Source organism: Pongo abelii, chromosome 3 (assembly GCF_028885655.2).
Source record: "Pongo abelii isolate AG06213 chromosome 3, NHGRI_mPonAbe1-v2.0_pri, whole genome shotgun sequence".
NCBI classification, from domain to species: Eukaryota; Metazoa; Chordata; class Mammalia; order Primates; family Hominidae; genus Pongo; species Pongo abelii.
In genome coordinates this window covers 110167836-110180560 of record NC_071988.2, presented here as the reverse complement: position 1 = coordinate 110180560, position 12725 = coordinate 110167836, and the positions used below count along the sequence as shown (strand labels likewise).

At 35.9% G+C, this 12725-nt stretch overlaps 1 protein-coding gene across 26 annotated transcripts in view; it reads left to right on the top strand.

Annotated features, from left to right (window-relative positions):
* The window catches only part of FAM13A (family with sequence similarity 13 member A), a 331498-nt gene that overhangs the window by 282549 nt on the left and 36224 nt on the right, over window positions 1-12725 (top strand). For all 26 annotated transcript variants that reach the window (XM_063723517.1, XM_063723518.1, XM_063723520.1 and 23 more), the window contains 2 exons: window positions 7599-7675; window positions 8062-8104. In XM_063723517.1, the coding sequence (XP_063579587.1) occupies window positions 7599-7675; window positions 8062-8104 (120 nt within the window). The remainder of the gene's footprint in view (window positions 1-7598; window positions 7676-8061; window positions 8105-12725) is intronic.

Genomic DNA, 12725 nt, shown 5'->3' with positions numbered 1-12725 from the left:
GCCTGGAGTACAGTGGCGTGATCAAAGCTCACTGCAACATCCAACTCCTGGGCTTAAGGGATCCTCCTGCCCCAGCCTCCCAAGTAGCCAGGACCATAGGCATGTGCCACCATACCCAGCTAATTTTTAAAATTTTTTGTAGAGACAGAGTTTCACTATGTTGCCCAGGCTGGTCTCACACTTCTGGCCTCAAATGATCCTCCCACCTCAGCCTCCCAAAGTGCTGGGATTACAGGAGTGAGGTGCCATGCCCAGACCCCATTCTTCTTTTCATATTTATACATCAATCCCTATAGTCTAGATTCCATCCCCAACCCCAACCCCATTCTCTACAGAACCTTTCTTAATGTCTCTACTGGTCTTTTGTGCTATGACTAGTCCCTGTGCTATGACTTCATCTAGTTCTTGGCCTCCTCAAGGCCTTGGGGTGTTTGATACTTTGTGGCTCTTTGTCTGAACCCTTTCTCCCTTGGTCTGAATGATGCTGACCTCTCCTTGTCCTCATACCACAATGACTGTTTTCTTCTTTGCTGTATCCTTCCCTGTCTAAGCTCCCATAAATCATGCTTGGAATTAAATGTTACCTAGATTTTTGTCTCATATCTCTTTTCTATCTGAACTTTTAGAGCTTCTCCAGTTCCATGGTTTCAGTTGTCACCTCTCTACAAATGACTTACAAATTAACATTTGATGGATTCTGTCTGCAGTTCACCCCAGAGAATACTTTAAAGTCAACATGTTGAAACCAAACTCATCATCTTCTCCTCAATCTCTTTTTCATTCAAGAGTCCCATCTGATTCAATCACATCATCGTCTCCTTAGTCATTTTCCAAGTCCTTTCCTTTTCCTCACCTCCATCCTTCCTTCAACATTTCAATCATGTGTCAAATTTAGTTGATTATGCTTTTTAAAAAAATATTATGTGCATCTCCTTTCCCTTTTTGCATTGCCATTACATAGTTGAGGCTCTTATTGTATGTAACTAGTCTGGATATTGAAACAGCCAGCCAACATGTCTCCAAGCCCCTATTCACTTTCCTCTCCAGAACATGTTTGCTGCTACAAAACAATTATCTACGTAATGCAGCAATTTTCAACTATTGTTTTCAGTGTAACACAACTCAGCAAGAACTCCTGTCAAAAACCACATGACCATGATTTTCTGGGTGGTATCAAATATAATGTAAAAAAGCCCAACAATGTGAACTACTGACTTAAAATTATTTATTCCTTCAATCACACAACAACTAACTATATGACAAGCACTATTTTCAACACTAAGGACACAATGTGATTAAAACAGACACACCTCTGCCTTCCTGAAGTTTACAGTCTCATAAAATTAGATAGATAAGAAAGAAATATCTAGTTAGATGGCAATACATGCTGTGGAGAGAAATAAGGCAGGGTAAAGAGGATGGAAAGTGGTAAGAGGTAAAGGATCGATATTGTAGAGGACATTCAAGTCAGGCCTCACTGAAAATGATGCTTGTGCAGAGACCTGAAGGAGGTGAGGGAATGAGCCATCAGGATATCTGGGGAGAGAAAATCCAGGCAGAGGGAGCAGCATGCTGAGCCTTTGAGGACAGGCAAGAGGTGGCCATGGTTAGAACAGAGTTGAAAGGAGCATTGTAGGAGATGAGGTCAAAGATGTAGCAGAGGCCCTGATCACCTAAAGCTTCATAGCCATTTTTAGGACTTTAGCAGTTACCTTAAGTAGAATGAGGAGCCACAAAGGATTGAGAGGTGAAGGAAGCCATTTTGTGACATACCTTATGAAAGGATCACTCTGGCAACTGTGTTAAGTATAGTGCATGGGGTGATGAGAAATGGATAAGGACTAAAGTAAAATAATTGACATAATCTAGTAAAGAATTCAAGTAGGCAGTTAGATATATTAATCTGGAGGTTGAGGGAGAGATGAAATAAATAATTTTGGAAGTCTTTGGCACACAGTTGGTTTTTAAAGCCTTGAGAGTGGATAAGCTGACACCAAAGGACTGAGTACAAAGGGTAAAAAGAAAGGGTCCAAGGACTAAGCTCTGAGACCTACCAACATTTAGGGGGTAAGCAGATGAGAAGGGAGCACCACAAGGGACTAAGAAGGAGCCGCTGCCAATCTCCAGGCAACATGGAGGCAAGAGCCTCATTAGATTTAGGTCCAGAGAAAATTAGAAGAAAGAAATTGGAATAGGGAGTGAGTGATAATTTCACATATATCTAGCTAACCCACAGCTACCTTGATGGGAGCTCTATTGGTGGGAAGAGGCAGGAAGAGCCTGATTAAGTGGGTTCAAGAAAGCCTAAGAGGAAATGAGTTGGATACTACAAGTATGGAAAGTCTTTGAACAGGTTTTGCCCTACAAGGGGGAAGAAAAACAAGGTAGCAGTTGGAGAGAATACAAGATGAAGACAGTCTTTAGAAGGCAGTGATGTTACAGAATATTTGTGTAAGACAAGCCGATAGAGAGGAGGAGATGACGATGCAAGAGAATCCATTGCAGGAGCAATGTTCTTGAGTCAGTGATAGGGGGTGGAACCTAATGGACAAGTGGAGTGGTGTGATCATAAATCACTTTGATCTAAAGACCATCTCATCAAGAACTCCAACAGCTTTCCCCCACTGCCTCCTTTGCATAACACCAAAGGTCCATCTTTGTGTTCTAACCACAGCCCACCTTTCATCTATGAAAAGTGAATACTCTTCTAACTTATATCAGTCTCCTCATGTTTACACACACATCTAGGATTCGTTTCTTTTGTGTACTATTGAGTAAGGAAAGAAGGCTATACATATTCAGTAGAAGCTGTACTTTGAGTATCCATACAACCATCTGATTTTTTACTTTCAGTAAGTATAGTATTCGGTAAATTACATGAGATATTCAACACTTTTGTTATAAAATGGGCTTTCTGTTAGATGATTTTGCCCAATTGTAAGCTAATGTAAGTGTTCTGACCATGTTTAGGCTAGGCTAAGCTATGCTGTTCAGTAGGTTAAGTGTACTAAATGCATTTTTGGCTTATGATATTTTCTAATTACCATGGGTTTATTGGGATATAACCTCCATGGCAAGTTGAGGAGTGTCTGTACCTGGTGAAGCATTGTATTGGCCAGGTCTGGAAGCCACATATATCACTTCTCACATCCCATTGGAGAACAGTTAGTCACATGGTTGTGCCAGATCACGAGACAGGCTGGGAAATGTATTGTTGCTGGACATCTAGCTACTTTATTACGGTGGAAGAAGTGTAGCATGGGTTTGGGTGGACAGCTCGCAAACTGTTTCATAGGCATCCTTTATGATACCAGTAGTTCTTTTTGAATATGAATGAGCTTATACAATTTTAAGCAATAAAACATAAAATGTACAAAAGGGTACAAAAAGGAATTCAAATATGCCATTAATCCTTTCTTAACAAGAGTCTATCAAATATTCTCCTTCTCTTAGAGCTCAAGGTTAGAATAATGAACCTGTTTTGACTAACAGCATTCCTGTAGCCTTCAGATTGAGCTGTTTGTATATTGAGAGAGGCATTTTTGTGTGTGTCCTCTAGTAAGGTTTTGTCAGCATTTTACAGTTTTAGAAGATGAATTTGCTTTTGTTCCAAGTGTTTTTAAGTGCTTCAGTCAGTGGTCAAACAGGTTTTGAGCCTGGCTTTCAACACCAGCACAGAGAGGGAGAAAGAAAAATAATCAAAAATAAATTCCACAGTCTAAAATGAACTTTTATCAAGGCTTTTGCTCTTTTAGACTTGAGGTTATCTTTATAATTAAGGAGAATGGTTTTTAAAATTTAGTTCCTCTGACACCCCAAAATTATCAAAATAAATTATGTCATAGTGAATCTGTGTTTTGAAAGTCATTGATAGGACTTATATGAGTCAAAATTTTATGGATTATAAACTAGGCTTTATCTGGTTGAAAATAATTGCAATACAAGAAGCAACTTTATTAAATTAGACCTAAAGTCACAATCTTGTTCTTTGCTGCTTTTTTAAAATTACCTATTACGTTTAAAAGATCCAAAATTTAGAAGATGAATTAAAATAAAAGTTAATGCAATAAAACACTTCCACAATATTCTATTACTTCAACCTCTAATCAATGAAAACATTAATGGACTACTCTTTTACCACGCCTGATAGGGATGTGTTTGGGACATAAAACAGTTTAAAACCTTCAAAAGACAATGACTCATATTTTCTTGTAAGACAAGTACTATTAGCACCTACAGCACATTTGAAGGTCTAATGGCATACTTCTCAAAAGCATTCTGCATTTCAGCATTATTTTGACCTGTACATTACACTTTTCCCTCCCCTCATCTTAGTGAAGTAGAGAGATTACTGATCTATTTCTTTATCTTAATCATTCCTCCCTAACCCCAAGACAAAGAATACAAATTAGAATCTACAAAATGTATTGTGCCCATGGAAATACATAGTTTTGTTACTGTACTCATAGATATTTACTACCCTTGTTAGTTTCATTCTGAAAAAAAAAATGCTTTCCAGGTTGTAACATTCTTCAGATTTTCCATTTCCAAAAGGTATAGGTGCAACCCAGCTACCTTAGGAAAGGAACACTGTGTACCTGCATGCTGTTTTAGTGAAACCAGACAATGAATATTCAGCAGTCTCAAATATGTACAGAAATAACATGACAATTAGAATTACTAAAAAGCCTTAGAGAAGAATATTGAACAATACTGGAAATCAGCCTTTGTGAACTACGTCTACAAAACCTCAAATCATTAGAGAGTTCTTAAACATATGGATAAAACATGTAAAAAGTGGTAAGGATGGAGTTGAAGTTAATACTTGTTTTAACACTGGAGATCAGCTAAGCTTTCTCACATCTCACAACTGCTTTTTGCAAAGCTTTCTATTGTGTGACCTAACTAACTTTATTCTGTAGTTCCTAACACCTGTATCAATTACATTTTGGTTCCTCTGTTTAGGAAAAAAAAAATCAATCTTCTAACATCTTCTAAATGAAGTATCTCTAAATTTATATAATGCTATTATGGTTTATTTTCTATTTACTCTTATTCTTCCTGAATATTTCTTTTTTATTTATTTTTTCTTTTAAGCTGTCTCCTACAGGAAGGATCTGAATATTTCTTAGCCTCGATCTGAAAATGTTTAGTTCTTTGGAAATAGTCATTTACATGTAATTATGAATGTATCATTTCATTGACACTGTTGTGAACTGATCTGAAGATAGAGGGTTGTGCTTTCCTTTGGAATTAATGTTTCAGAGCTTTAGGAAAACCTAATACTATTGCACTAGATCTTACACTAAAGATTCTGATAATCTGTTGAAGATTACCAATGGGAACAAAGATTCTTTGTCATAGATACAACCCTCTTCATCAGGAAAGTCACATTCAGGTAATAAGAGCAATTATTCTTGATTTAATGGGAGCCATTTTATAAAGGCCTCTTCTAACTCAAACTTTAGAGGTATGAATATAATTGAATGTTGTAATTTTTAATTTCTCAGATCCATTCTAAAATTATCTAACTGTGTAAATTAATGCTCAGTATTCTAGTATTCTAATGGCAGACACAAACACTGTATTTCCTGTTTTTGGGACAGTGTCTTAACTGTGAACAAGTAACAGTAAAATATTTTCCTTGGAGATATTATAACAAATATCTTGAAGATATTATAACAAATAACAATAAAATATTTTCCTTGGAGATATTATAGCTTCAGAAACAATAACATCAACAATTCATTAATTATATTAATAATAATATTCATTAAATGTACCAGGCATTATTCTATACTTTTGTTGTTTTTTTTTTTTTTTTTTTTTGAGACAGAGTCTCACTCTGTCGCCAGGCTGGAGTGCAGTGGTGCATCTCGGCTCACTGCAAGCTCCACCTCCCAGGTTCAAGCAATTCTCCTGCCTCAGCCTCCCAAGTAGCTGGGACTACAGGCACGTGCCACTACACCCAGCTAATTTTTGTATTTTTAGTAGAGATGGGGTTTCACTATGTTGGTTAGGATGGTCTCGATCTCTTGACCTCATGATCTGCCCACCTCAGCCTCCCAAAGTGCTGGGATTACAGGTGTGAGCCACCACGCCCGTCATTATTCTAGTACTTTACATATCATTTTATTTAATCCTCATGACCACCCTATGTTAACTATTGTTGCCATCTTCATTTTCCACATGAGGAAATGAAGGCTCAAGTAGGGTCATATAATTGGCAAATGGTGGAACTGGAATTCTAACCCAAGTATTCTGAGTCAGAGCCACCGTCATAACTATTATGTTATATTATCTCCCTTTGTTTCTATTCTTTAATGGAGCCCAGGGTGTCAAACTGAGAATTCCAGGCAAATTGGCGAAACCAACATAAATGGAAAATAATTCAGCTATCTATGAAGTCAAAGATTAGTTTTCTGCTCTATGTGTTTATTTTGTGGAGATCGTTGTAAATGTCAATTTCATGGGATTATTGTGAACCTTAGATTTACTTAGTAAAGGGTTTTATTATAACGGGATGTTATTGATAGGTAGATGAACATATGTTGCTTTCATATATGTATAATTTACTTTGATGACACAGGATGAGTGGATTATGCTTAATATCCTTTTAATGCAGATATAAATCTGAGTTCAACAAAATTCAGGTCCAAATTTCCAAGGCAGCTATGTTTTTGAGTTTGCTGAATTCAGATATTCTCTTGTTTGCTCTTTTGTAATCTCCCTTCAAGGAAATGGCTTACTTATTCTGTGCCAGTCACCTGAATGATATTTAGAAAGCATTGGCCATATTCACAGAGGCAGTCAAAGATATCTTACATATATGCCTCCTGGTAAGCATTAACCCCACCTGGTCAGCTGAAAATACATACTATTCAAATTAGGTTTTCTGTCTTTACTTTTTCCATCTTGGCTGATATAAAGATTAACATTAAATATTGTAAAAAGAAAGGTTCTTAAATTTTCATTTCTGTTTATTTAAGCTGATATTTTACAGCTTAGGTATAAGCTACATGTTACTCTACATAATATTGGCAGTATACACTGAGTATGTATACGTGTGTGTGTGCATATATATGTATATATATATACATATATGTGTATACTCCACCTTCAATCTTATCAATGTACACTGAATATACATAAATGTGTGTGCATATGTATATATACGTTCTTATATATATAGATAGAGAGAGAGAGAGTAAATGTTACATCAGTTTCTGATGAGATTCGATGTCAGATTCCTCAATTCTAAGTCTGACCCACCCTGATTCTCTAACAATCTGGGTTTTGCTATTTAGCTGTCCAATGTGGATAATACCTAAGAGAGACATTATAGGGCACAATGGCCATTTCTGTGATGCTGTCACATATCTTTGTTAAAAGGATGATAAAGTTCAATACACAATTCTATGCAAGCAGGATATAATAAACTGTCATAATTTTACTAGTTTAAACAAAGATAAAAATATGAGGACTAGAATTAGTTTATATATACATATTATTTGATTTTTCTATTTTAAAGAAAGGAGGGTCTGCGTTGCATATTTCTTACCATTCCTATTAGGCAACCAATAATGGTTCTGTTACAGAATATGGAAAGTCTCAATTCCACACGATCTCATGAGAGAACTGGACCTGATGATTTTGAATGGATGTCCGATGAAAGGTAATTTTAGAATTGTCTCCTAATATTCTTTCCAAGGGCAGGAAAAGGTTATTTTCATGTAATGCAATGTGAATTATAAGAACTAAAAAGAATGGAATTAAAGGACTATATATTTACCAGCAATAATTTATAGCAAGGAAAATGCTTAGAATAGAAAATCTATCACAGTGCTATTGAAGGCAAATAACTATAGTCATGTTTATTTGTGTTTCCAGTTTGCTTTGTTTTGATTAATTTTTTGCTTTGTGTTTTGTTTTTGAATTGCATAAGTATTTGGCTTAGAGCTACTCAACATACTCTTAAAATCATAATATCAGTGGATGAAAAACATTGTTATAAAACAAGTAGATATTTTATGATTTTTTTGTTGTTGCCATTATTTATAGGAAAGGAAATGAAAAAGATGGTGGACACACTCAGCATTTTGAGGTGAGTAGCTAACAAGCAAGAGTAAGACTGTGATGGGGATGTTCATACACTCTTGAGTGTACCTCTGAAATATTAGTCTGCCAATAAGGGACATTGAGATAAGTAATATGACTGTGATTGATTAGAAAGGCAAATACCAAACTTAAAGATTCCTTGAGAAATCATAAGAACTCCATTATTTTCCTTTGTGAATTATTTTGTTTTGCTTATGATGATAAACTTTAATAGCACAGGGATTTCTCTTTAGATTTTCTATAAAGTAAAACAAACAAAAAGCCAAAGCTACTGGTTTTATTTTCCACAATTTGATGCATTTTTTAAGTGATTGAAATATATAGGTAGTGAGTCTTAGTCACAAGGATTAGGTCATGAATCTTCAAATTAACACAAATTCACTTTGAGTTACTTAATCCAATTTGTTTGCTGAGTTTCGTCTCTCATCTTAAATAAACATTGGAGAAGAAAAGTCTCTCACCTCCCTTATGTCGTCTGTATCTTCAAGTTTCATTTACTTTCCTGATCTCCCACTTGTCCTCTCAGGCATCGCCACGCTGACCCAAGTATTTGGTTTCCCTTGCTCCCAAGTCCAGCTTCCATTCAGTGTGCTGCGCCTCATTTTTAATTCATGTATGTGTATGCAATCTGCTGCCTCCAAATACTTCCAACTCCACCTTCAATCTTATCAGTTTTGCTTTTCAAGAATTAAAGTTTTTCTTAACCTACTCTTAAATTCTGACTCTTGATATAAAGAGAACGTTCCCTCTAACCCAATCATTCTTAATCTCTGTTGGGCACTGACCTAATTCACTGATGGATTTATTCAACAACATATATTAAATCCTACTAGGTACAGGTACTGTGCTGGGAGCTGGGATTTAATGACAACCACAGTCTATTCCCCCATGGAGTTTTACAGCATAGCAGCTTAAAAATCAGAAGGCTACAGACCCTCTTAGAAAATTGTATTATCATTAAAAATGTGCATAAAATTCTTAGAAACTAATCCCCACTCCCTGAACACACGCTAATGCTGTAGACTCCTCATATCTCCTGTATTCAATTCTTGTCTTATATATACTTCTTCACCAGATAATTTAGCCAGATAATAGGAGGGGAATGCTTCCTCTTGCTGACCTCACAGCTTCTGAGCCACTTTTTTCATCTATTTCCAACTCATTTTTGCCTCATTCCTTGGGACCCAAGCAACAAGCTGACATTCTTTCCTTGTCTCTAGGCATCTTTTTAAAGATCATGTTTACCCCATGATACTGTCAAGTTGTGTTTTGTTTTTTATGGTTTTATCCTTTCACTGCCATCTTCGTCTGCTCACAGCAAGCACCTACTCATCTCCTATCTAACATGATTTTAAGGAAATCGCTTTGCCAGTCTCCTGGAGAGGTTTCCTCAGTTCTTTCCTTTTATGCCTGTTTTCTTTTATGAGATAAAAGGGAATAAAAGTAACTTTTGTGGATGGACTTCATAGCATTAACTCATAAATTCCAAGTAGCACACAAACTAAATGGCAAACTAAACTGAACTCAGTCTGCCTTGGTCTTTGGTGGACAGCTCCCCAGGCAGTGGATGAATCATGGGGAAACAATCTCACATCCTTCTTCCATGTGCCAAGTCCTCTTCTTATGTGTGTTACCCATGTGCAGCCACTAATCGTGCCCAGTGCCACTGCTGGCACTGCTTAGGCATTCACTAATAATAACATGATGGTTTCAGTTAGGAGATAAAATTAGGTGGTGAACTAAAATCTGGACTAAGCTCTCCATGTCACCTTTCTACCACAGCTGCACCAAAGGAGAAAAATAAGACATCATTCCACAAGATTGGGATGATTTCTACTTGTGAAAGCATGTGCTTCTTTCACTGAAGGAAATTTATTTTGTTATTATCCATGAAAGACAGTGAAAAGAACTGTTTTCCATTTTGTAAAGCTTTTTCCCTTGTTTCAGTGTGCTGTTAGTTATTACTTTTTAATATATGTAGTACTTCCTAAAACTTACACCACCCAATCTTTAATCTAGTTTTCTAGTAAAAACATCAATAATCTTTCATTTTCAGTGATGAAAAATAAATCTATACTTTGGTTACTCCTCCTAGAGTTCTGTTTAACCAGTATTTATTTTGTTTCAGGTCTCATTGCATAAGATTGAGACATCAGATTTTACATGCCTGCTATTGAATATATATTGTAATATTTCTAATTTTGTTTTCCATTAAGACAGACTTTGTCCTTATTGATATTTTCATTTAAAATTCTCCTTGTAAACTCTCAGATTCACATAAGATAACATAGCAAACAATAGCTCTTGGGGAAAGGTGATTTTTTTTCGGAGGACTACTATTTCCATTAGAATGAGGAACATTTATTTTCAGCCTCAGAAATGCTCTTTAGAGACAGGCAGAGAGAGGCTTCTCTTAGATCTGCTGCTCAAAGGCAAATGAAGTTACAACTGTGACCCCAGTTTTTAAATAATCAGTTTGCAGCCTTTAATGTGTTTTGTTTGAAGGTATGTGTTGAAAGTGAACATGGGCTTATCCCTTTGTTTCATATCTTTTTAATTTATTTTAATTATGCAACTAATATTGTCCAAAAAGAGATTCTCCTGAGATCTCAAATGGGCATTGGTCAATAATAGTTACCCATTTCTATTTCATAAGAGTTCCTTATGTGGTTTGGATTAAAATTTGTTTAGTGACACACTGGCAATGAGAAAAAAAGTCAAGAGTCACTTTGAAATGTCCAAAATTAAAGTACAATTTCTTCAGGAAGGTTCAGAAAGGCTGACATTTTAATAAAATATCCTATCTGGGCAATGTGAAATGAAATAACATAAGGAAGAGCCTAGCACACTGCTCCCTGGGCATGCAAAATCTAGAGTCTTTGTTCTTCTGTGTATTATTAACTCTTTTAACAAACTACAAGTATCCAGAAGAGAGGTCATCCTTAAAACTAGCAATTTCTAGATTCTAAAAGATATCCCTGAAATTACAGATTTTCAGAGTTCTGTTTCCAAGGGAGTTTATACTTTACGCTTCAATTTATTTTTGAATATTTTCTATGATGAAAATATTTTATACTTCTCTATAAAATCCAGAATATTAAAACTAAAACCTTACAATGAATCTCTGCTGAGAAGTCAAAACAAGTAAGAACTATGAACTGCATGAGAGGGAATTACACTATCTGGGAGAGATCATTTTATGTCAGAATTACAAGGTCAGTGAAGTGTTAAGTTCTTTCAAAATATTTTTACATTCTTTATGCTTTCTAAGCCTACTGCTTAAGAGAGCTTAGAAGCATACCTTTGATAACAAACAAGACATTCATAATTTAAAAAAAAAGACTAGTTCCATGTTTCTTATCCTGCTTCAAAAAAAAGGAAAAGAGAAGAGAGAAAGGAGGAGAGAAGACAAGGCTTTTCAATCAAGACTGAGAGTTAATATTAGTTATCACAAGATATTAAGTGCAGGCTTTTATTTGCCCTGAAAAAGTGAATTTCTGAAAAGTATTTATGGAATGGATGACTGTTACTTTGACTTCACTGTTTTCATGGAAGCTTTAGGACTTTGTTTTAATATTATAACCAGAAAAATTAACAAGCTCTATTTACTTCAAATTCGCTTCCAAATCAATCCAATAGCCAAAGCCTAATGAAGCTTTGGAGTTCACATGGATTTTGAAAATTTATTTCCACTTTCCTTTATTGTCAGGCCAAACAAGAAATGTTTATGGTTCTGTGTAGTTCTTCTGTTAATACTGTAGTTTCTTCCTGTGCAAACTGCATTATACAGCATACTTTCTGATATTGTCATTCCCGGCTCTGATAAACTATTAGGCCACTTAACTATATCCTGTGCAGGGCAATGGAAGGAGTAAAACAAAAATTCACCAACTATTTGAAGCCAGAGAAAGAGCAGGATCAAATAAAGTCTGGGGATAGAAAAAGGTAGGTCCAGCTGGACAGGGACAAGTCTTGGCAAAGATTAGACTGATAGCTTCATAATTAATGGCTCCTTGACCTGAATGTGAAATGTTACCTGAGGCCCCAGGAGAGATGAGCTCTCTTCATATTTGCCCCCTAGCATCCTACATTTCTTTTATAACACACGTGATACTTGGCACTTGTATGTTCAGTGTCTCTGTCCTGCACCAAATCCCTTATCTTGCTTGCTACTAAATTCCAGTGCCAAGGACATATATGTGTTCAATAAACGCTTGCCAAATGTGTGAATGAATGAATGAACGAATGGGAAAGGGAGGTAGGGTATAAATGGAAGTAGCATTGTTTATAGTTCCTATAGGCTGTTTTATACACGTTTTTCAATTTAATCTTTACAAACCTTACAAAGTCTTGTTCCTGTATTCGAGGAAAAACAAAAAAGCTGAAGTTCAAAGAAATTTACTCACTGAAAGTCTTGCAGCTAGTAAAGCTAGTATCTAAACATGAGTCTCTGCCTCTAAAACCCATCCTAATATGCCATACTCTGTTGTCTCACCTAAGAGCCAAACACTAAATTTGTTTCAATACACAAATATTTGGTGTGTTTTCATATAGTGCAGCATTTTTGACAATGTTTAGTGTATGACATCACAGTACAAGGATCTTAG